Genomic DNA, 27,112 nt, shown 5'->3' on the forward strand with positions numbered 1-27,112 from the left:
CATGTGATCATCTCTTCAAGGGCAGGAGGAAAAATTCTTGAGAAGGACGTGAGAAACATGCTTGACTTGGCATCAGAGGAAAAGACTTCACAAGTGAAGAGGATGGCCGCTCATAAAGCAGGGACAGTTCAGCGATAGTAACACAAGGAAGGTGAGTGGGTATTTTGGTAAGGTGGCTAAGGTGGCTAAGGTGGCTTTCATTGTGTGGCTCTTCTCCTGTAAGTGGGAAGCAAGGTCGTAAGTTGAGAATCATGATTGGGAAGTGATGTTAACAGGTTTGAGATGAGAGAAGAGTAAGATAGTCAATTAGGAGCATTTCAGAGACAACGGATTAGAGAAATAAGTCATGGTTGCCCTGAAATGCCAAGGAACCTGGGATGTTCATGGAAACATATTTCAGGAGAAAGAACTCACTTTATTTTTAAAATTTTATTTTCAGCCATACTCAGTTTCATGCACACAGGTGTCAGCAAGGCAGAACACTGGATTTCTCCAAAGTTGTTATTTTGTGAAGGGAGTACAATGAAGTAAGACTGAAAGAGAAAATACAGAGTAGATTCAAGAAAATACTTTTAACAATTCATCATTCTTAGCACATTTGGGTGGATTTCACTGAATGTGTGGCTGGCTGTCAAGCAAGAATTGAATTTCTGTAGAGAGAAAAGGAACCAAAAGTATTTGTGGGAATTGGAGGAAGGACTGTGAGTGGTGGTTACTATATGATGCTGAGATATTGCCAACAAACCAGGCACTGGAGCAAGAGAATTGAGTGAGCTTAATGCTATGTTAGGAGTTCTATATGATCTCAAATCAGTCAATTAGGGTAGAACTTGTGACAGCATCTAAATGGGTTTATGGAAATTTAGATAGATGTCAATACATTATTAATCTTAAGAAGCAGACTTATTTACGCAGATCACAGGGGAGATACTTCAGTCATCCAAGCAAATTGCAAAAATGGCAAAACTGGCCTGTCTACATCTGGTAATCTCAGGAGTGACTAATGATGAGTATTTCAGGGAAAGCTGCATGAGGGAGACGATTCTCCCATCTAGCCCTCAACACCTTCTACAGTGCTTGCCCTTAGTGAAGAAGAAAATTAAAGGAGATACATTCCCTCTATCCTCAGGGACTCACGTGACCTGGTTGAGGGGATATGGACCCTGGAAGAACAAGCCTGGTGAATAAAGGCGATGCAGGTACCCGTGAGTCACCTGAGGATAAAACAGACAATTCCAACTCCCCTACTGAGAAATGTCATCCAGACCTGAACTTGGAATACAGGCTGAATAAGTTTTCTAATAAATATTTTCCCTATAAGAACAGGAGTCACCATAAATACAAGTGCTACTTCTCCTCCATGTCAAAAAGATCATATACACATAGCGTATATTTTAGAAAAAAACAGGAGAATAATTGCAACATACAGAGATTAGAATTTGTTTTTGCAGCAGCAACCACAATATTAATGCTTTTACAGGCGGTACTATTGAGATCAAGAAGGTAAATAAATCTACAGGGCGACATAGTAAGTGGATGAGTCAGAATTCAGTCACAATAATAGAGTGTGCCCTCTTAGTGGAGTTGTAAGGAAGAAAATATTAACCTGGTCTCTCAGAATGTATTGTCTAAATGAGGCAGAAGTAAAGTGCAGAGCAAATCTGACCTCTTGAGAATAAAAGTGCACAAATACAAAATTCCCTCCCTTGGAAGGCACAGACTCTGGGAAAAGATCCTAAGAAGGCCAGGCTGTCATCTGAAGATGCTGCTGCACAGCCAACAGAAGTCTCAGACCCTCTGGACTATCTGGTAAATGAACTCAGACGTTCTGGGTCTATCTGGTAAGATGAGAGAATTATGACCCATGACACCTAGAATTCATTCTGACTTCCAAGCAGCATTTAGTAATGATATTGATTTTTGTATTTGGCCCTGCACATTTCATAACCACCAGATATTCCTAAATGCTTTTTGTGATGCAGAACAATCATGACTAGCTGTGCTAAGAGAGGAGATCAAATGAGAGGAACCAATGTATACATGTAAGGATAACCTGACCCCCTTGCTGTACAGTGGGAAAAAAAAAAAAAAAGAATAGATTTACAAGGAGATCCTGCTGAATAGCATTGAGAACTTTGTCTAGATACTCATGTTGCAACAGAAGAAAGGGTGGGGGAAAAATGTAATTGTAATGTATACATGTAAGCATAACCTGACCCCTTTGCTGTACAGTGGGAAAATAAAAAAAAATTATTTAAAAATAAATAAATAAATAAATAAATAAATAAATAAATAAAATGAGAGGAACCAGTGCTCCAGAAAGCAGACTAGAGCATGTCAATGTTTGAAAGGCATGGGGTCAAGACAAGACACAATCTCTCTCTTTACAAGAGACAAATAGCAGCTATCCAGTCTGAGGAGTAGAAAGAAAAACTAATAAAGACAAATAAACAAAGCGTAAGAAGCCTGTAAGACAGCCTCAAGTGTAACAAGGTATGTGGAGTAGGATACCCAGTGGAGCGGGGAGAAAGTGATAAATGATAGTATTGAAGAATAATGACTAAAAAATCCCCAAATTTGATAGAAAACATGACTAAAAAACCCGGAAGTACAGTGACCTCCAAGAAGAATGAACACAACAGTATCCACACTGAGGCACATACAGTCGAACCATCCAAAGACAAAGACAAAGCCCCCTGAAAACAGCAAAAGAGAAGCCAGTTACCATGAACAGATTATAGCCAATATTAAGTGTAAATTTTCAATAAAAACTGTGGAGGCCAGGAAGCTATGGGATGGCATTCTTAAATTGTTCAATAATAATAGTAATAATAACCTATTGATTCCATATCTGAGAAACTAAATTTCACAATCAACAAGAAATTAAAACATTTCCAGATAAACAAAAGCTGAGGGAGCTTGTTGTTTGTAGACCTTCCCTACAAGAAATGCAAAAGGAAGTCTTTCAGGTGGAAATACAAGGACATTGTACAGGAACTTGAAGCCATACAGAGAAATAAAAAAGACTGGCAGAGATAACTACATAAGTAAATGCAAAATCAATTATTATTATATTTCTTGTTTAAAATCTTTCTGCTGTATAATTTAAAGGACAAATGCATAAAAATAGTACTTATGTGAATGTGTACATAATACTTAAGTATATAATTTGTGATGACAACAAAAATATCAAGAAAGAGGTATGGAGCTGTACAAGAGCTGAGATTTTGTATACTATTGAAGCTAAGGTTGTAGTAATCTAAATAATTTGTTATATATTTAAGAAGTTAATTGTAATATTTAAGGTAGCCACTATAAAATAATTTTAAAGTATATGTAAAAGGAAATGAGAAACAAAAATGCACAGTACAAAAATCAATTAAACCAACAAAAACATGATACATAAAACACAAATAGCAAAGTGGCTGAAGTATTTCCTTATTAGTGATTATTTTAAATGTGAAAGGTTAAAATCTTCAATATAAAGTAGAATTGTTGAAATGGATTAAAAGGTATGTGATTTAACTATTTGTTTCTATGGGGGACCCACATTTTATCTAAAGACAACATAGTTTGAAAGCGAAGGGGTGGAAAATGATATTCCACAAAAATAGTAACTAAAAAGTAACTCAAAGAGAGCAGGATGCTGTCTACGCCAATATCATCAGAGACAGAATTTCAGTCAAACTCTTACAACAGACAAAGAAGGACATCACATGTTGATACATTTGTCAACTCATCAAGATATAAAAATTATGAGTATTTATGTTCCTAACAACAAATAGATATTCAAGAACAGCAACTGCTGATTTTTAAATTGTGAAATTTCTTTCAGTCAACAATTCTTTATATTTTACCTATAACCCAATTATCTGAAAATAAACATCTGTTTCTGAGTGATAAAAAAATCAACATTTTTTTTCCTATTACATTTTTTACTACCTCCAATATTATCAACCCATATCCAGTAGAAGTGCTATGGTTGAGTATTTTTATGGACAGTGTGCTCCTGATACAAATTCATATGTTGAAGCCCTGTCTCCCATTGTGAATATATTGGAAATATGACCTTTAAGGATGTAATTGAAGTGAAATGAGGTCGTAAAGGTGGGCTCCTAATCTAACAGTATTGATATTCATCTCAGAAGAGGAAGAGACACCAGGAGCACACGCACTGGGAGAAAAGGCCATGTGTTGACACAGTGAAAGGGTCTGTAAGCTAAGAGGAAGGTCATGCCAGAAATCAGCCTTGGCAGCACCGTTATCTCAGACTTCTAGCCTCCCAAGTTATGAGAAATAGATTTCTCTTGTGTATGTCACACAGTCTGTGATATCTTGTTATGGAAGCCTCAGCAGATGAATACACAACACTCTGTCCTTATTCCTAATGTGGATAATACCTATCTAACATGGATAATGTGTATCTCATATGTAACTTTTTAAAATGGAAGTATATTTGATTTATAAGGTTATGTTAGTTTCTGGTGTACAGCAAAGTGATTCAGTTTTTTATATATATATATAAGTTTTATATACATATTCATTTTTTATATATAGTTTATATATATGTGTGTGTATATATACATTTCTTTTCATATTATTTTCCATTATGGCTGATTATAGGATTTTGACTAGAGTGTCATACAGTAGGATCTTATTTATTCACTTTATATATAGTAATTTGTATCTGTTAATCTCACACTATAATTTATCCCTCCCCCACCCTCTTTCCCCTTTGGTAACCATGAGTTTATTTTCTATGCCTGTGAGTTTCAGTTTTGTAAATAAGTTCATTTGCATCATATTTTAGATTCCACACATAAGGGATATCATGATATTCATTTCTCTGACTTAGTTCACTTCGCATGGTCATCTCTAGGTGCAAGCACACTGCTACAAATGGTATTATTTCATTATTTTTTATGGCTGAGTAGTATTCTGTTGTGCATATATACCACATCTTCCTTATCTACTCATCTGTTGATGGATATTTAGGTTGCTTCTATGTCTTGACCATTGTAAATAATACTGCCATGAATACTGAGGTGCACATATCTTTTTGAATTAGCATTTTCTCCAGATATATACCCAGGAGAGGGATTTCAGGATCATATGCCATGTCTATTTTTAGATTTTTAAAGAAGATTCACTGTCTTCTCCATAGTGGCTACACCAATTTACATTCCCACCAGCAGTGTATGAGGGTTCCCTTTTCTCCACACCCTTTTAAGCATTTGTTATTTGTAGATTTTTAATGATGGACATTCTGACCAGTGACAAATTACTGCATGATTCAGTGAACTATAGTCAATATCCTTTAATCAACCATAATGGAAAAGAATATTAAATGAAATATATATATATATATACACTACATACATAAAAAATTGTATATGTAGAAAACTTTTACGTATATAAAAAACTGAATCACTTTGCTGTACACCAGAAACTAACACAACCTTGTAAATCAGCTATATTTCCATGTTAAAAAGTTATGTAGGAGATACACATTAGTTTTAATGTGCATTTCTCTAATAATTAGAGATGTCAAAAGCAACTTCTTCATATCCCTATTGGCTATCTGTACATATATAATATTTTAATTAATAGAATTAAAAGTTTTTAAGAGATTGCTTGCTGAATTTAATTAAGAGAAATTTTGTGTGAGTATAATTTTCATATGAATATATAGCTTTGATTTACTGGAATAATGTATACTATTTACATAAATTTTACTCATATTCTAAAGAAAAATCAGAGGTGGATCATAATTCTTTTATTGCCAATGGAAACATACTTACTAATATTTTGTAAGAAAATATCTATCTCCATTCATAAATATGACCTACCTTAATGATTTTGGAGTGATTGAACATGGAATCAAGATTGCTTAAACTTAGGGAAACTATGGTTTTCCACGCCCTGTAACTGTTTTATCAAATGAGAATTGTTTTTCACCATAGAAATAAGGGTGCATCACATAAACTTAATTTGAATTTGATTAACTTTTATAAGCAATTATTTGGTGTGTTTTAATTTTTAAGTTGATGACTATTTATTCTGAGTATTGAGTCATTGTGTTATTTGTAATTCCTTGGATTAATTTTATGGATTTTTATACTCTGCCTGAGTATAACTTGTTACAAAATTTTCAAATTCATTGACTTACCATTCACATCTAAGTCACTCATATACACCCAAACACATGCACAGACATACACACATATTTTAGCTACTTTTTTCTTTTTCTTTTCATCTTTGATTAATCAGAAACCATTTTATTTTTTAAAACCTATCATTTCCTGAACTGCTTAAATTTACAGATTTTATTTGTTTCCTTTTGGTTTCAATATATTGATTTCTGTCTTTGACTTTAGTTTTCTTCTCTTCTCAGTTTAACTTTATTTCTTAGTTAACTTTCTAAAGATTACTTTATTTAATGTTTAACATACTTGTCCTCTTCATCTCTGACTGAGCAGAGTTTTAGCTCTTCCACTTAGGTTTCATTTTTGATTTAATTATTTGGCATGTAAAATATTTTGTGGGTTTTTTATTGCCTTATTATTGGGGCTTGTAGTTTACACTTTTATTATTACATTGTTAGGTTTTTATTTGTGTGTATGTAATTTGTGCATCTGGTATGTATTGATGTAAAAGGCAAGTAACATTGCCTGAACAATGTATTTTATAGCAAGTGTTTTCAAGTTTTCTCACTGACCCAGCATATAAAATTGTACAAACATAGTCATGTTCGTAAATACACACTTATTTTATCTCTAGTAATTTTGTTACTGTAAACAGATGCCATGGGCCCATTTATTTTCTGGAGCCCATGTTTATAAGGCATCACCATCACAGAGGTTACAGAAGTCTTTGGATGACTGGTGTCACTGGTGTCTAGAGCTCTCTGTAGATGTTACTCCTTTAAGTTAATGTGAGTTAGAGAAAATACTCTTTTTTGTCATTAATGCTATGGCTCTTGGCAACAACTACAGATTAAAAAAGAGAGAGAGAGAGAGACAGAGAGAGAGAGAAAGAGAATGCCTTTTTTTTTTTTTCTATTTTGTGGACTACCTCCAAGTATGTTTATACTCTCAAACAATCTCTAGAATACAATAAATATTAATGAAATTGAACAACATTTAAAAACTATGCCTCTGGAAACAACCTGGCACATAAGCAGGTATTTCTATCTTAATAGCCAACTCATCCCAAAATCAACCCATAGTCATGTGATAAGTTATAGGAATTAAGGTTATACAAGACTGCAATCATCTTCCAGTATTTTCAGACATTCTCATAAAGTAGAATTTCATGTTGTCAAGCAATTTGACCTATGCAGGACTCTAATCAAAAGTCCAGACATGCAAGTTCAGTTGTGTGTACTACTGACCGAGGGCGAGACATATGCTAACTCAGGGCTGTACCAACAAGTGTTTAAGACATTTACTACTCTATCACAGCTAGAAACTTTCACGTCAAAGAATGAAAAGGGTTAAAGAAGTCTCAGGCAAGCTCTATGAGGGGACTGCTAGAGTTAAAACCACTTAAACTCACCAATTTTAAGTTAATCAATACCAAGGGAAAGACTTGATTGGGTCAATTCTCTGTCCTACAAGCATGGTCCACTCCCAATGTGTCTAATAGCAGATTTTGAGAAGGGCTTCACAGAGCTCAAGCTGCAAGCTGAAATCTTGCATTTGGTCATTTAATGATCATAGGTTTGCTGCAGGGAAGAATAATTGCCTATTTACCCTGTTAGATAGGTTTTCTTACTATTCAAATATTGATCAAAATTTCAGCCTTTATCTTTTATTTTACCCAATCTAGATCCAAGATAACTCTGGCTGACTTTTTTTTTTTTTACTGTATGACAATATTCTATAATATAATATATGGTTAGCAAGGGCTTACGTGAATGCTTGAAATTGCAGCAGTAGTTAGAGAATGGGTAAGAACTATTCCAAAGCCTACCATAGACCATCTTACACAAAACCAATTGGATGGGAGCCTACATGAGATCAGTATTTTTAGTACTGTTAAAATAGAAAGTTGATGTCTTTTACAAAAATGACATATTACAAAAAATCAATAATTGAGAGAGCATAACATTAATTTCATGGTGAGAGAATATAGTGGTCAAAGATACTTAAGTGTAATGTTAAAACATTAACCATTTAGTATTTCACATAATTTCATTATTCCACATAATAACTTATTTTAACTATTTTGTTGACAAAAGTCAAACTCACCTACAATTATGTAAAACATCCAAGTGCATTAGTTTTTCTCCATATAAAATTTTAATGTGATTTTGCCTCGTTCCATCTGGCACCTGGTGAGTCTAAATTATTTTTCCTTCTAATTACAGTTTTGGACTTTGGCACTTAAAATTTTTAATTTAAAAATTCTTTTCATTTTTTTTTCATTTTTGTCACCTTGACAAAATTTGGACAAAATGAAACCCGTACAATATGCAAAATAAAAAGATTTCATCAGAAATTAAGATTCGTAATGGATAATATAAAAATCTTTGAAAATGATCAAATTAAAATAATGGTAGATGCTGTTTATCTCAAAATGATAATACATTTATAGTGAAGCTCTGTAAATTAAGATACTAATAAGAGAAAAATAGATGACTATGCAACTTTGTATTTTCAAGTATCTCAATCATAAGAGTTATGAGAAAAAAAGCTAGTAACACTCTAAACAGTCAACATCTATTACACAAACGCGGCATCAGAACTGAGTCTCAAGTGTGACGAGCACTCATTAAAGTAAAACATAAGACAACAAAATCCTTCAAACCAGGAATATAACACATTTAGAACCACAAACACTATGTGTGTATCCATGTGTTTGCAACAACACGTAAACTTTTTCCTTTGACACATCTTTGCAAATTTTTTCTACTAGTAATAGGAAATTTTCTGACTATCATAAAAAATATGTCTCCCAATGTCACCATACACAATTTTTGCAAGAAGATTTTAAACATTTGAGTTTATCAGCCTATTTCAGTCCCATGAACTGACTTAAAATATAATCATTTCAAGACTATATATGCTATAAATATTTTCACTTTACAAGAAAACCTAAAATTTCTTAGGACAAAAACAAAATAATTTCACTACAGTCATTTTCCAGAAAATTTACCATAGTGTAACGTCCACGCCATACTAATCACCACACACAAATATACACATACAACAATAAAAACCTCTAAGATTCTGAAGGTGATTTTCCTACAAAATACTAATTTAAAATCTTTATGTACTGGTTTTTTGGAAGATGGCATTTTGATCATCATGAAGTAAAGCACTTGTTTAATATCCATATATAGGTAAGTGTGAAGAGATTTAGAAATCATTTTACTAAAGATGTCCATTTAATTTTGATGTTATTAGTCCAAAATTATCAAAACATTATTTTTTTTAGGGCCCCACATGTGGCATATGGAGGTTCCCAGGCTAGGGGTGGAATCAGAGCTGTAGCTGCTGGCCTATGCCACAGCCACAGCAACGCATGAACCGAGCCTCTTCTGCAACCTACACCACAGTTCATGGCAACACTGGATCTTTAGCCCACTGAGTAAGGTCAGGGATCAAACCTGCATCCTTATCGATGCTAGTCAGATTCATTTCCACTGAGCCATGACAGGAACTCCAAAAAACATTATTTTTAAAATAACAGAATTGCCAAATTATCAACTCACCAATTTCATCTCAAAGGATGTTGTGATCAACAGTATTTTTTCATGGATTAGCCTGAAAAAAAAATGAGAGAACTATGTAAAAATCTGAAAGAAATATTGTTGCCCACTGGGACTCTTGAAATAACATAGCAGGCATTTCTTCCTGCATACCAATTAATTGCTCCTGGAAAAAAAAATATATATATGCTAATTGGAATGTTATTTCCTAGTAGTTAATTCATACACGATGCTAAATCTCCAATCTATTTTCCCCCAAAAGTCACTAAAATAGCCAAACACATATATAGACACACATACGCTTACAATCTATTGTGTTAGAAGTTTTAATGCAAAACTCTTGAACCAACATTCTCTGACCACCACAGTAACAATATACTATTAGCAATTGGCTTGTATGTTTACATCAGATTTCTCTTTCCCTTTGCTTTCTTCGCCACAATTGTATTCAGCATATTTGAGTCATTGAATATCCCTTGTATATACATTAATGCAAGTATGGATTAGGTATGCAAGGAAGTGTAGAAATACATTCTGAACAAGCAGTTGCAACCATCATTACAGTGAATAGGACACGGATGCCTCTCAAAGCCAACAACATCCAAGGCAGACAAATCTTTGTGGTTACACGGTGAGTTTTTCCAATAGGTACATACAATGACTAGTTACTTCCAACTGAATTTTTAATACAATTTCCTAAATCTATACTTTATTTATATCTTGAGATAACATATAAATGTTTTCATGTAAACATCAGTCAAAAACACTCAACGGAGAGATATATATGGCCTATGATGTACTGTTATAAAAACCCAAGCAATGGTCTACTGGATTAAATATTAACATAGAAGGAAATTTTGGTCTACTCATATTATTTGCTCAAGGATATAGAACTGAGAGAACAAACATACATCACATTGAGAGGAGAGAGTAAAAACAGGAACAGAAAACTAAATCCTTGCTGAGGCCAAAAAAAGTGGCTATGTATTAAGAAATGCCTGGGCATTAATAAAGATATATTTAATTTTACACATAGTAATAGCAACACTGCCAGCTTCTTGCCTCTATTCAAGTTTGTCATCTTCTGAAGCAATACTCTACAAATACTTATTTTGCAAAGTAATTATCAGGAGCATTTCTCATAAATATGTTTCTGTATTATAAAGTTCCCCTCCTCAAGCCAAACCATCTGGGTTGAAATCCTATGTCACATGACATTTGGGAAACTGTGAATTTACCATGCCTTGATTAAATAGCCTATAATTTAAACAACAACTTTTAGCTCTCAAGGTGATTTTAAGTATTAAATTAACTAGTTCATAAAGAAGGTCTGGTTTATAATATAGCGGGATCATAGCTCTCAGGAAATATTATCCCCAACCCCATTTTTCCCCTTCCATTTTGGCTGTTTGGCTTGGAAATTTGCAGACAAAACTCGTATTTTTTTCTATTGAAAATAAATTTTCATTCATCATTATTCCTGAAAGCTTATTTGAAGCACCATATCTAATTTCATGTGAATGCATACATGTCTCTTCAGGTTTCAATCTAGGGAATAAAAGCATTTTTATAAACACACTTTTCTATGATAAATTAAGCAAAATACATTTTTTTCCAAAGCCTATTTGAAATAAGCCCCATTGAAATAGTTCATTAAGGCTTTTTCTCTAAAGCCTTAATGAAATAGTTTTTTCAGTCGTTGCACAGTTTGTTTGTTTTCATTTTTAAGAACAAAAAATGGGAGTCCCTGTTGTGGTTCAGCAGGTCAGGGACCCAAACTTCTCTCTCTAAGGATGTAGGTTCAATCCCGAGCCTTGCTGAGTGGGTTAGGATCCAGTGTTGCTATGTGCCAAGACTGTGGCAAAGGCTCTGCTGCAGCTCAGATTCAACCTCTGGACTGGGAACTTCCAAATGCCACAGGTATGGCTGTACAAAGAAAAATAGAGGGAAAAGCAACAACAAGAACAACAACAAAACAAATGGAGTTTGGTTCCAGTTTGCATTTCTGCACATGAAGAGCTTGGAGATAGTCCCTCTACCCTAACAAGAGATAAGAAAGGGAACAGACTGAAAAATCAAGAACTCTTCTTGGCGCTAGAAGGGAGAGTAGAAGACAGGAAAAACTCTTTCTTTCAAGATAGGAGAGACAGAGAGGCAAATGCATATAGGCAGACATATCTTACCAGAGCAGAAACGCAGGAGCAGAACCATCGCAGGAACCGGTGCCAAGGTAGGAAAATCTGTGATGTAATTGATGTGTGGCTGGAGACACAGTGCAGACAAGTTTGAGGGTTAAAAACTCCAGGATATTGTGAAATTTACCTCCAAGAGCTTAACCAAGGTCCCACGGTAACTATCAGAGAAAAATCCCTTCCAGCTTCTGCCAGGAAGCTGAGGAAAAGAAGCCATGTTGCGATTCACCAGAACACTGTTCCTCATAAAGCCTCCCCACAGGGGAAGCTAGTTAACCAGAGCCTCACCTGTTGGGTGTCATCAGCGGCTAACTGACGGGGGAGAGAAGTAATCTAGCACAGCTGGTTCTAGCCTTGCACGAGGGAAGAGGAATAAGCAACTCCGGCCCCCTTAGCTATCCTCACCCAGCCCATGTGGGAGGAAAGGCCGAGGAGCACCTGTGATGCTTACAGTCTGTAGGCACAGAGTCACTTAGAAACTGAGACGAACTCACATGCCTACAAAAGACTGCCTCTCCTCTCACACCTCGCCACCACTCTACTAAAAGCCTATGAAACAGCAGATCCCTACGGGGTCAGCGCATTATGTCTGGCTATTATGGAAAAATGGCAATGCGCACCAGAAGGCAAAACCTCACCTTACAGAGACAGAGTGAGCATCAGGACAAGATGTGGCAGGGATATTGATGTTATTAGATGGGGAATTGCAAAGAACAGTGATTAGTATGCTAAGGGCCCTAACAGATAAAGAACACAGCATGCAAGAACAGATGGGTGATATAAGCAGGGAAGTGGAAATCCTAAGAAAGAACCCCAAATAAATGCTAGAGATAAGAATAAAACCATGGGAGCAGAAACAGAGACTGGCTGTGAGGGGCTGATTAGTAGACTAGACACAGGTGAGGAAAGACTCTCCAAGCTAGACGATGTAGAAATAGGATCCTCAAAAACTGAAAAGAGACTATTTGTGAAAAAACTGAAGAGAAATTCCAAACACCATGGAACAACTATGAATGGTAGAAATACATGTGAATACCAAAAGGAAAAAGAAGAGAAAAAAAAGGAAAAATATGTGAAACAGTAACTGATAATTTCTCCCAAATTAATATCTGATATCAAGCCAAGGGTCTAGGAAACTCAAAGACATCAAGAAGGGTAAATGCCAAAAAATTACACCCTGCTACATTTCTTTCAAATTATACAAAACTAAAATAAATTCCAAAAGAAGCCAGAGTAAAAATACAGTTTACCTAAAGAAGAACAAAGATAAGTTCTCATTTGCAGAAAATATGAAAACAAGAAGAGAAAGGACAGACATATTTAAACAACCACCAAATTATAATTTTGTACCCTGTGAGATTATCCTCCAAATACGAAGGAGGAATAAAGATTTTCTTGGACAAACAGAAATTGAGGGAATGTGTTGCTAGTGGACTTGCCTTGACAGAAAAGTTAAAAGGAGTTCTATAGAGAGAGGGAAAATAATATAATAAGACTGGATCTACATAAAGAAAGAGCTTGAAAGAGGAATGTATGGAAAGAAAATAAAAACTTTTATTTTTCTCATTCTTAATGGAGAGCACCAAATCCTAACCACCAGACCGCCAGGGAAGTTTCCTATTCTTAATTGATCTAATCGGCAACAGTGTGTTCAAAATAAAAACAGCAATAATGTATTCAATTATGTATGTTTATGTATCTATCATATAGATTTATTTATGCTAATTTCTAAGTGAAATGATAACAGCAATGGTATAAGGAATGAGAGGAAGTTAGGGTTATTTTTTTTTTTAAAGGTATGGACATTACCCATGAAATGGTATAGTATTATTTGAAAGTGGACTAAGATTAGTTGTAAATGTATATTGAAAACTCTAAGATAACCACCAAAAAAGCCAAAAAAGCCAAAATAGAAATAAAATAAAATAGAAAAATAAAATCCAATAGAGTAAGAAGTTCCCACCATAGGAAACTATCTATCTATCTATCTATGTATCTATACAACTGAAATACCAAAAAAGAAAGTAAAAAAGAAAGTAAAATCATATGCTCAAAAAAATGAACAGGGAGAGAAAATGGAATCATATAAAATTACAAGACATCCTAAAGGAGTGAAGGACAAAATAAAAGAACAATAAACAACAGCAACAAAGAGAAAACAGTGACAAATATGCTAGATATTAACCTAACTCTATTGATAAATCACTTTGAATATCAATGATCTAAATGTATCAACTAAAAGAGATCATCAGAGTGAATCAAAAACCATGACTGAACTATGTCGTCTATAAGAAACTCACTTTCAATATAAACACATATATGGATTAAAAGTAGACGGATGGGGAAAAAATATAGTATGCTAAAACTAAAGAAAAGAGGCAGGAATAGCTATGTGCCTAATAGCAGAGCATCAAACAATGTGATTCAAAAACTGACAGAACTCAAGGAGAACTAGACAAACCCACTGTCATAGTTGGAGACTTTAACACCCTTCTGCCAGTAATGGACACATCCAGCTGGCAGAAAATCAGTAAGGACACAGTTGAAATCACTGACACTATCAATTAACTGGATACAATTGACATCTATAGACTACTTCATCCAACTACAGCAGAATACACATTCTTTTTAAGCACACATAAAATATTTACAAAGATAGACCACATTGCGAGCCGCACAACACACTTTAACAAATTTAAAAGGATAGATACAATGCAAAATCTGCCTTCAGACTGCAGTGGAATTAAACCAGAAATAAATAGCAGGAAGATAACTGGAATAGTCCCAAATACATGGAGATTAAGCAACACACTTCTAAATAACACATGGATGAAATAAAATCTCAGTAGAAATTTAAGAGATATCAACTAAATAAAAACAAAAAGACAGCTTTTCAAAATTTGTGGGATGCAGCAAAAGAAATGCTTAGAGGGACATTTATAGCATTAAGGGCAGATGCTAGAAAGGAGAGATGTAACATCCAATCATAGTAGTTTCCACTGTGGCACACTGGGTTGAGGATCTGGCATGGCCACAGCTGGGGCAGAGGTCGCAGCTATGGCTCAGACTCAGTCCCTGGCTTGGCAACTTCCATATGCCAGGGGTGCAGCCAAAATAGAAATAAAATAAAATACTAAAATAAAATCCAATAGTATAAGAAGTTCCCACCATAGGAAACTAGAAAAAAGAGAGCAAATTAAAATCAAAATAAGCAGAAGTTGAAAACAGAATATCCGTAAACTATTAAAACCAAAAGCTGGTACTTTGAAAAAAATCAGTAAAATTGGAGTTCTCATCATGGCGCAGTGGTTAATGAATCTGACTAGGAACCATGAGGTTGAGGGTTTGATCCCTGGCCTTGCTCAGTGGGTTGACGAGCCAGCGTTGCCGTGAGCTGTGGTGTAGGTCGCAGATGCACCTTGGATCCTGCGTTGCTGTGGCTCTGGCATAGGCCGGTGGCTACAGCTCCAATTCGACCCCTAGCCTGGGAACCACCATATGCCGCAGGAGCGGCCCTAGAAAAGGCAAAAAGACAAAAAAAAAAAATCAATAAAATTAATAAGACTTTAGCCAGGATAACAAAGAGGAAAAAAAAAAGAGCAGATATAAGTTATTAATAAGAGAATTGAAAGAAGGGACTTTTACTACAGATACTATGGAAATGAAAAGGATAATAAAATAATATTATGGAGTAATGATACCCCCAAGGTTGATAACCTAGATGAAATTGACTAATTCCCTAAAAGGCAGCCTGTTGAAACTCACCTAAGAATAAAGAGATGAACTGAATAGGCCTATATCTATTAAAAACAAATAAATCAGGAATTAACAACCTTCCAAAACAGAAAGCATGAGAATCTATTGGATTCACTGGTGAATTCTAACAAACATCTGAGGACGAAATCATAGCCACTGTTTCTTTAGAGGATAGAAACAGAAGGAATACTGTGTAACACATTCTATGAGGCCAGCATTACACTAACATTAAAACTAGACAAATTCATTACAAATAAGAAGACTACAGACCAATATCTCTTATCAACCAAGATGTAAACATTCTCAACACAACTATCAGCAAACAGAATCTAACAATGTACAAAAAAAAATAGCACGCCATGACCAAGTGGGGTTTACCTTGGGTATGCAAGTCTGAAAATCAATTAACATAATCATTTGCTTCAAAAGCTAAGAAAGAAAAATCAAATGTTCATGTTGAGAGATACAGAAAAAGCATTTGAAAACATCCAACACCTATTAATGATTTAAAAAAACAAACAAACCCTCTAAACTAGGAATACAGGGATAATTTCCCAGCTTGATAAAGAATATCTACCAAAAATATCTTTGACTAATATCATGCTTAAAACTCAGAAACTTGATGCTTTCCACTAAGATCAGGTATAAAATAAGGATTTCCCCTCTAACTACTCCTTTTTAACATCATGTTGGAAGTCCTAGCTAATACAATAAGACAAGAAGAGAAAATAAATGGTATTCTGATTTGAAAGGAGGAAATAAAAGTGTCTTTGTTCACAGATAACACGATCATCAATTTCGAATGTCAGAAAGAATTGTCCAAAAAAAAAAAAAAAAACCTTAGGAAACTAATAAGTAATGATAGCAAAGGTACAGGATACAAGATTAATACAAAAAGGCAATTAATTTCTGTATAGCAGCAATGAACAAATGGAAGTTAACATTAAAACACAATGCCATTTACATTAGCAGCCCCCCAAATAAAATACTTATAAATAAATAACAAAGCATACTAAGTTCTATATGAGGAAAATTACAAAACTCTGATCAGCAAAATCAAAAAACAATAATTGAAGATATATTCCATGTTCATAGGTAGGAAGGCTCAATATTGTCAAGATTTCGCTTCTTCCAGACTTGGTCTATAGATTCAATGCAATCCAAACAAAACCCTAGGAAGTTAATGGGACTCAGCAACCTCACTGAAAAGTGTATATGGAGAGTCAAAGGACCAATATTAGCTGACACAATATTAAAGGAGAACAAAGTTGGAAAAATGACACTACCCAACTTCAAGATTTAATATAACACTACAGTTGTTGTTAAATCAATACAATGTAGTTATTGGCAAAAGAATGGACTAATAGCTCAATAGCACAAAATAGGAAGTTCAGAAATAGACACATAAATATAGAATATTGTTCTTTCACCAAAAAAAAAAAAAGCAAAGACAAAAAAGTAGATAAAAGAAAGTTTATTTAACAAATACTGCTGCAACAACTGGACATCCACATGTAAAACAAATAATTTAGAAGCAGAACTTACACATTTCATCAAAATTAACTCATAATGGACCAGACTTAAGTGTACAATGCAAAACTCTAAAACCCAGATAAAGAGAAAACCTAGATGGTCTTGGGTAAGGTGATGTCCATTTTGATGTAACACTAGGCACAACCCACAAAACAAATGACTGATAAGCCAGCCTTCATTAAAAGTAAAATTTTTTGCTCAGTGAAAGACAATGTAAAAAACAAATAAGGAGTTCCCATTGTGGCTCAGTGGTTAAGGAATCTGACAAGGAACCGTGAGGTTGCAGGTTCAATCCATGGCCTTGCTCAGTGGGTTGACGATCCGGCGTTGCCATGAGCTGTGGTGTAGGTCACAGACGTGGCTCGGATCTGGCATTGCTGTGGCTATGGCATAGGCCAGCGGCTTCAGCTCCAGTTAGACCCCTAGCCTGGGAATCTCCATATTCTGTGGGTGTGGCCCTGGAAAAAGACCAAAAAAAGACAAACAAACAAACAAAAACAAATAAGACACACCAGCCTGGGGGAAAATCTTTGCTAAAAGATGTATCTGACTAAAGACTACTAGCCAAGACACACCAAAGACTTATAAAACTCAACAATAAGAAACAGACTGCAGAAAAAATGAGTCAAAGATTTTGACACCTCACCAAAGAAGATATACAGATGGAAAATAAGCATATGAAAAGTTGCTCTACATCATATATAGCTAAGGAAATGCACATTAGAATAACAATGAGACATCCCCATACACTTATCAGAATGGCCATAATCCATGACACGGTGACAACACTAAATGTTGGCAAGGATGTGAAACGACAATGCTGGTGGGAAGGCAAAAAGTTACAGCCACTTTGGAAGACGTTGTGATAATTTGTCACCATATGCTGCAGCAATTTTGCTTATTGGTATTTTCTCAAAGGAGCTAAAAACTTATGTCTACAGGAAAACTTGTGCATGGATGTGTATAGCAGCTTTATTCAAAATAGCCTTTAGTTGAAAGCACCCGTGATGTTCTTCACGTGATAAGGTGAATGAATAAACTTCAGTATATCAAGGAGTATTACACAGTGGGAAAAAAGAAGGGGTCAAGCCATGTACGGACATGGAGGAAACGTAAATGCACATACACAGTGAAAGAAGCCAAGCAGAGATGGTTTCATACTGTATTATTCCAACTGGAAAAGGCAAGACTATGGAGACAATAAAAGATAAGTGGTTGCCTCAGGTAGAGGCGGGTGGGAGATGAATAGTCAAGAGCACAGATTTTCAGGGCAATAAAAATACTCTCTTTGATATTATAATAATGGATAAATGTCATTATACATTTGTCCAAATCCATAGAATGCACAACACTGAGAGTGAAACCCAATGTGAACTGTGGACTCTGGGTAATTATGAGTCAATGTGGGTTCATTCGTGGCAAGAACTGTACATACTGGTGAGAAATGTTGATACCGGGGGGCGTTCTGCACACGTGGGGGATGGGAATATGGGAAATCTCTGTATGTCCCTCTTACTTTTATTATAAATTTAAGCTATTTTTTAAAATAATGTGTCAGAAAATAACAAATTCCAATTGATATTTTAGTTATTAGTAAAAAAGTCACATATTTGACTTTTGTAGTTTATCTTAGTGTTTATTAAATTTAGTTAATTATTTCAACTTAATTAGTATAAAGGTGCTATTGCTTATGTTGGATTCATAATACAGACTTTATTATGGTAAACAGGTCTAGGTCTTAACTGAAATGTAATTAAACTTGTAATATAAACTCCATGCACAGAATAATCTCTAGTGTATCTAATTGCCAATTTAAAAATGTTTCATAACAAACCAATTTTTGGTGATTGTGTTTTTATAATAATTAAAATTTTTGAATATAAAATTTCACAAGTCTACCTGTAGTTATTAAATGAAATTACAATAAAAGGGAGAGGTCAATTCTAGTGCCCTTTAATATTTAAAGACTTTTCCTCATTTCAAATAATATTTTGGCATGTGAAGAGATGCAAGTAAATTCTTTTAATATAAAATTAACTCTGTTTAACATGGAGTTCCTGTCGTGGCACAGCGGAAACAAATCTGATTAGGAACCATGAGGTTGCAGGCTCAATCCCTGGCCTTGCTCAGTGGATTAAGGATCCAGTGTTGCTGTGAGCTGTGTTGTAGTTTGCAGATGCAGCTCTAATCTGGCATTGCTGTGGCTGTGGCGTAGGCCAGCGGCTACAGCTCCAGTTAGACCCCCTTACCTGGAAACCTCCACATGCTGTCAGTTTGGCCGTAAAAAGACAAAGAGACAAAAAAAAAATTAATTTTAACATAAAACTAAATTCCTATATTGGACAATATTCTCATTCCTGAGGGTAAGAAAAAAAAAAAAAAACTCCACTAATTTGCAAACTAGTGACACAATGGCAAAATAGCAAGGTAATGCAAACTCCAAAATGTTGAGATTTTAAATCGATCAAAGATAATACATTATTTAAAACCAAAATTTGCCAAGCATAATATCACCTTATACTCTAACTTCACAGAATGTGTAAAATAAAATAATTTCAGAAAGTGCAGAGTGCAATTTATTTTTAATCCTTGAGAGAAGACGGGAATACTAGCGATGTTTCAGATTTACGTGGGACTTGAAGGAAATGTGAGCAATTCAGGACTAAAACTGAGCTTCTTGGGTTTTTTAAGTGTAATGTCCATGATTGTCTAGAGATTTGCATCAAAAGATCAAAATGATGAGGTGATTATGCACAGGTCCAAAATTTCAAGCATACCATCTGTAGGGGGTCTCAGTAATGAGATCCTCATTGCCTAAAGGGAATGAAAAATTGGCAGGCTGGTTTCTTGCAAAATTAGAGGAAATGCTATATCTAGGATAGTTTCGCCAAATAATTTGCTTCTTTAATAATTTCTCTCAAATAATCAGCTCTTTTAAAACATGAAAACAAATACTTTGAAGCTAACACCGAGGTTATTTTCAATGTCATTTATATATTACGTGATTAAGTATATAATTGTGTATCTGAAATTTTACAAATTATAACCAACTCTCACCTCTCAAATATAATCTTGATTTACAAATACCTTACTAATAAACATATTTTAATGTGGTATAGAGGAAATAGCAGCCACAATGTCCACACTACCGTCACATTCTTCTATGTGGCTCAGTCAGCAGAATGACCATGACTGACAGATCATTAGACTCTGCAAGGGAAGAGCTACGCATTAGGCCTAACATCCTCAGGAGGATTTTGTTATGGATTATGGTTTATTAGACTGCAGTGATGACTAAGAATTACAGCATCTTGCTGATCAATTACCATGCCTGTGCCTCTTACAGCAATGACCATCAATCAAATTGTTTAATCATTAAACTGAAACTATTCACTGGAGAAATGCTAGGGAAGAGGACCAGGGTAAACCACTCAAATGATTTACTGTTTGCATGATCTAAACAAGTCGTAAAAAATTTAGTCATAGTCATAGGTCAATAGTATCTCCAGGATTTATTAAAATAAAATTCAAAAGCATTTTGAAGGAACATCTCCAAAACTTAGGTAGCACAAAAATCCTGTTGACACACACACACACACACACATATATATATTGAATATATATTTATATTCCACTGAACACAATGTTAGTTTAAATCATAGATGGAAACAATATGTGATTATAGAACATGGAAAGTAAAATGAATGAGAGCAATGACTCAAAGGATGGGAGAGAAGGATTGGAAACATTCGGTTGTATCTATGCCACACAGGAAATGATCCATTACATTAGTAAAAAGTAAACATTGTAAACTCTAAGGCAACTGATATACTAGGAGATTAAATGGAAATATAAAATGCTCAATGAAAACCAAATAAGACAGCAAAGAAGCCTCTGTCAGTAAGTAGAGAACAATCACAAACATGGTTAATGCTAATCGAACTTTAAGTATGAATGGTCTAAATATAAAAATTAAAATACAGAGATTGTCAGAATGAATTTCAAAAGGAACAACAATAACAACCACAACTGCATGAGGTCTGCAGGAAACCTACTTCTACTATAAAAACTAAGAGAGGCAAAAGTAAAGGCATGAACTTCTGCTTGGGGAAAAATGAAATGTCATATTTTTCCCTATTCCTCTTCATAAGTACAGTGAAAATTCCTGGTCAATATTAAATACAACAAGCATAAGAAGACTCTGAAAGATGCAGGAACCTAAGGGCCTATAGAATAACACAGTGATGAGCTCTCTGGATTTACTCTGTGCTTCATATATTCCAAACTTGGAGTTGAAAAGCCCAGCAACCTGAACATGCCAAAGGGCACAGCACAAAAAAAATCACCAACAAATCCTTCTCTTCTATCTAAAGGAACAGGGAAGGAGCAGGCAGAAATATGAGACAATAATGACTCTACTGCAATAAAACATCACAGGAAACAGCATAGCCCTCACCTCGACCCACGCCAGCAAATATGGAAGGGGAAGCCTGCACGTTCACCTTCTTGAGATTGTCATGAACTCCCTCAACGTGACTGCTAGAGGGTTTTAAGAGAGCTCCCAGGAGAGGAACTCAACTTTCATGTCCAATTACCAGTCATCAGTTTCTTCTCCCATTTTGCTATCAGTGGAGACCATGTGGAAAGCCTGGACTTCTAGACCCATCTGGATACTCTGATACCGTCGGGGTGGTATCAGAGGAGGCCTAGCAAAGAGGCAGGACCCTCAGCATCTCCCCAAGGACACAAGGATCCCTCTACAGCACCGTCAGTGAAGAACAGGTGGGGAGCCCATGCTTGGCCAAGGGCAATGAGGCGCTCCCTCCTCCCTGGGTATCAACTGAAATCCAGTAGGAATCCAGCCTCACCCGGAGGTAGGACAGTACCTTCTTTCCCTTCTCAAAACGCTGGTGGAAAAAGCCTGATTAAACACAAAGTTAAAACAAGATCCAGAGTCTCACGACATAATACAGAAATGTCCAGGCTTCAATCTTTTCATAGAAAGAACCAGGCACTTCTCAAACTGGATGAAACCAATTAATCATAGAGATCAGCGTCGAGAAGAAAGAGATGGTGCATAGCGCCACGAAGACCTTGGGTGGCCATCAAAGTAATTGTCTAAGGAGCAATGACAAATACGTTTGGAACAAGTGAAAAAAATAGAAACCCACACGATAAAAACAGAAAGACTTGGGGAAAAAGAGAAGATATTAAAAGAAAAAAATGTAATTTTTAGAATTGAGAAATAGCATGTCTGAAATAAAAATCTCAATGAATGTGCTCAAGACAGAACCGAGGGAGAACGTGCTTAGAGGTTAGGAAAGAGAAACTACCCAGTTTAAACAGTGGGGATGTCTCTTCATTTTGTTTACGGTTTCCTTTGCTGTGCAAAAACTTTTAACTTTAATTTGACTGTATTTGTTCATGTTTGCTTTTATTTTTGTTACTCTAGGAGGTGGATCTGAGAAGATACTCCTGCAGTTATGTCAGAGAATGTTTTGCCTATGTTTTCCTCTAACTGGTCTTTTTTTTTTTTTTTCTTCTAGGGCCACACCTATGGCATATGGGAGTTCTCAGACTAGGGGCTGAATCGGAGCTGTAGCTGCCGCCTACACCACAGCCACAGCAATGTGGGATCTGAGCTGCATCTGCAACCTAGACCACAGTTCACATTAATGCCAGCTCTTTAACCCGCAGAGCAAGGCCAGGGATTGAGCTTGCATCCTCATGGATACTAGCAGGTTGATTACCACTGAGTCACGATGGGAACTCCCATAGCATCCAGTCTTACATTTAGGGTTTTTTTTTTTTATCCATTTTGAGTTTATTTTTGTGTATGCTGTTAGAGAGTGTTCTAATTTCATCAAGAGGAATGGGTAAATATGTGGTACATGTATACAATGAAATGTTACCCAGCCGTGAAAAAGAATGAACTAATGCCATTTGCAGCAACATGGATGGCCCTAGAAATTATCACACTAAGTGAAGTAACGCAGACGTAGAAAGACAAACATGATATGATATCATTTATATGTAGAATTTAAAAAAAAGTTACAAACAAACTTATTTGCAGAAGAAAAATGGACTCAGAGACTTCAAAAAACTTACGGTTACCAAAGTGGACGGGGGGGTCGGAGGGATGGACTGGGGATTCGGAATCAGCACATGCACACTGAGGTGTATGGAATGATTTACCAACTGGGACCTGCTTATAGCACAGGGAACTCTATCCAATATTACAGTCTGTTTGGGGAAAGAGTCTGAAAGAGAATGGAGGTGTGTACACGTATAACTCTGTCCAATAGTACAATCTGTTTGGGGAAAGGTTCTGAAAGAGAATGGAGGTGTGTATACGTATGACTAAATCACTTTGTTTAACAGCAGAAATGACCACAACCTTATCCATCGAATATTCTTCAATAAAGCTTTTGAAAAATAAAACAACAGTGGGGAATAATAACTTGAAAAAATGAAAAGAACATCAGTGACCTGTAGGACTATTAAAAATAATATTTACATTATCAGAGTCCTTTAAGAAAAGGAGACCAAAAAAGGCAATGATGAAAATGTATTCCAAATAATAATGGTAGAGAACTGGGCAAGGTGGAAAAAAGAAAATCTACAGGATTCAGAAGGTGAGGGAACTCTAACTAGAATTAACCTGAAGACATACTTAACAAGACACTTTAAAGTTAGTCTTCTGCAAACTAAAAGAAAGACAAATGGTGAAGGCACTTAAAGAAAAATGATATTTCACCAACATGGGAATAAAATTAGAAGACATTAGATGTCTGGTCAGCAACCATGGAGGCCAGAAGGAAGGGAGGTGGTATTTTCTTAAGTGCAAGTAGGGAAATCAAGATATTCGCAGATGAAGGAAAACTAAGAGAATTTGTTACTAACAGACATGCACCACAAGAGAGGCTAGAGGAAGTTTTCCAAACAGAAAAATGACGGTAAAAAAAGAAACACTGGGAGATCGTGAAAGGAAAAGGGCATGGTTAGTGAAACAGTGATGAATACAACAGACTATCTTTCTCACGAGTCTCCTAAATTATGTTTGGTGGTTGAAGCAAAAATTATAATACTGTATGATGTGGTTTGATGCATATGCACAGGAAATATTTAAAACAATTATAAAAAACCGAAGGTAAAAACACATAAACGGAAGAAATGCTTCAGTTTCTCAAATGAGCTTGTTAAATGATGACAGCAGCAAACCATGAAAAGCGAAGGGCGTATCTAGGGTTAACACTTAAACCAGTCATTAACAAAGCCATACAAAGAAAAACATCCAGGAGTTTCCACTCTCCCAGTAGGTTAAAAATCCAGTGTTGCTGTGGCTGTGGCATTGGTCACAGCTCAAATTCGATCCCTGGCCCAGGAACTTTCGTATGCTGTGGGGGCACCCAAAAAGGAAAAAAAAAAAAAAGAAAGAAAAGGAAAAACCCTCAAAAGCGCTATAGATAAATCAAAATGGAATTCATATATATACATTTTTTTTCAAGTAAGTAACACATAGGAAGTCGGGACAAATAAAGCCCAGAGAGCAATAACAGGTGGAACCCTATATACATGCGCATATATATAAAGCAGAATTACATCCTCATATATAAGTAATCACATCAAATGTAAGATGATATGAACGCACCAACTAGAAGACAGCTATTGATGGGGTGGATCAAAAAATATAACCCAATTATATGTTGACTGGAGGAAACTCTCCTCAAACATAGTAACATAGGGGGTAGAAGTAAAATCACGGAACATATTATGCAAATAGTACTAACAGGGAAACAAGTGACTATATTCATCTCAAAAAAATTCAACTGCAAAGAAAATCCCTGGGGGCGAGGTTAGGCGGAACAAGAGAGAGAGCGATCACGTCATGATAAAAGTGTCAATCCGTCAGAAAAAAATGTGCAAAACTTCTGTGGATATGCACCCAGCAACAGAGATGAAAAAAATGCAACTCAAAATCTGATAGAAATGAAAGGAGAAACAGAGACATATATATTTGGTTAAAGTTAAAGATTTTGGCTCTCCTTTCAAAACAATTGATGGGACAACTGGAGAGCGATTCAGCAATTACACGGAGCTCAAGGATGCTATTAATCACCAGGATGCAACCAAAATTCATAGAAAACGCCATGAAAAGGCGCTGAAGACATATTCTTTTCATGTGTATAACAGAGTACACTCTACTCCCAACCATAAAACAACCTCGACAAATTTACAAGAATTGAAACCATACAAGGCAGTGTTCTCTACCCACAGTGGGATTAAATTAGTAATCAGTAACGGAAAGAGAATCGGGAAATCTCAAAATGCTAAATGGATCTAATTCATTCAAAGAGAAAATCTTGGGGGAAGTATAAAATACATTGAAATGAATGACAGTGAAATATATCATGTGTCAGAGACAAGGCTAAAAGCAGCCTTGAGAGGGATGTTCTAACAAAAAGTGCATGCATTAAAAAGAATAGTCCGCAATGCATCCAGAGCCTTATTAAACACTGAAAAGAGAAAAGCTTCTAGGCCCTTCTCTCCAGATGAACAACGTGTGCATCCATCACGAGGGAGAAGACTCTGCCAGCAACGTGCAGAAACCCATGCTCCTTGGGTTTCTCGACTCCCGCTGGCTGCAGGAGCAAGACCAATCCGTCCTTGCGAGAATGGGGTGCAAGACTCAAGTCTGGAAATTGAGAGCAGCTTGAAACAGCTATCTCGGCAGCGTACAGACATCTGTGGTACACAGGACGCAGCCGTTCCCAAGAAGTTCAGTAGGAAAAGACCCAGAAGCCAGGGGAGAATCTGACCTCAGACAACCACTGGGGCAACACGTCCCAGACCCGGCAAACTACCCAGGTCAGTATCACTCCCGGGCATTGATAGATGCTATTCCCGTGGCCACAGGCCTGTCACTAGAAGATGGTACCAAAGAGAAGACTGCCCCCAGCCCGTCCCTTGAAATCCCCCAGCAGCCACCGCCTATATCTTCAGCCATCAAAGTCCGGGCTCTGCCCCACCCATCACCCTGGGTGTCCTGGCCACTGCGAGGCTGCTTTCTGGTGGCTATTTTAGATACTGCCCCTTTATCAAATGGGTGTCTTGCAAAATACGTTTGCCTAGGCTGGCTTCCCTATCTCTTCCAGAGTCTTTCAAAAATTCAACATCATTTTCCCCCATGGACTATAGCATGCTTTTGATTTAATTTCTAAACTCTGATTACAAAACCCCAAATTAATTATTTTGTTGAAGCTTTCATTATTTTCCTCCAACTATGAATATTCAGGGCTGCCTTATTTTGGAATGCCGGATTTTTTTCATCCAAGTGGAGAAAATGGGCAAGAGCTTTATTGAAGAAGAAACAGAAAACTAATTGTGTTGTTGTTTAAGTAACATCCCCTTTGGAAAGGTGACGGAGACTCTGCTCTTGCAGGTCTATTTATTCTCACCTGGGAAGGGGTCTGAGATATCAACATTGTTAACTTTTTCCAAAGCCTCAGGGAAGTCTGGGCAATTTGCAGTGGTTTAAGAGCCTCTAGCGGGGATTACAATGTTCTTGGTGGTGTTTTCAACTAAAAGGCATAAAGGCAATATTGTTTCAATAAGCTTTGCCTCCAGAGCATTGGGGTCTGTACAGAAGGAAATCTGGGGGTTAGGCCTGGTTATCGTCAACTGGGAAATTAAGTCTAGATACCAAATGACATAATACTAGAAGCAATCTACTTTCTAGTCATTGTTCTGCTTTCCCATTATTTTTGTTTTGTTTTGTTTTGTTTTTTTGTCTTTTTTTTGCCATTTCTCGGGCCGCTCTCGCGGCATATGGAGGTTCCCAGGCCAGGGGTTGAATCGGAGCTGTAGCCACCAGCCTACGCCAGAGCCACAGCAACGCAGGATCCGAGCCGTGTCT

General features: G+C 36.1%; 1 protein-coding gene across 2 annotated transcripts in view; it reads right to left on the reverse strand.

Annotated features, from left to right (window-relative positions):
• Positions 1-27,112, reverse strand: part of LOC102162879 (uncharacterized) — a 187,991-nt gene that overhangs the window by 78,973 nt on the left and 81,906 nt on the right. For both annotated transcript variants that reach the window (XR_014817211.1, XM_084979025.1), the window contains exon 5: positions 9,719-9,770. Coding sequence is in view for 1 of the 2 variants with exons in the window: in XM_084979025.1 (XP_084835151.1) it covers positions 9,719-9,770 (52 nt within the window). In the remaining variant the exon portion in view is untranslated. The remainder of the gene's footprint in view (positions 1-9,718; positions 9,771-27,112) is intronic.

Source organism: Sus scrofa, chromosome 10, assembly GCF_054392235.1.
Source record: "Sus scrofa isolate SSC_HxYL_T2T_F1_AM1 chromosome 10, Sscrofa_HxYL_maternal_Yorkshire_Landrace_v2.0, whole genome shotgun sequence".
In the NCBI taxonomy this organism is placed as follows: Eukaryota; Metazoa; Chordata; class Mammalia; order Artiodactyla; family Suidae; genus Sus; species Sus scrofa.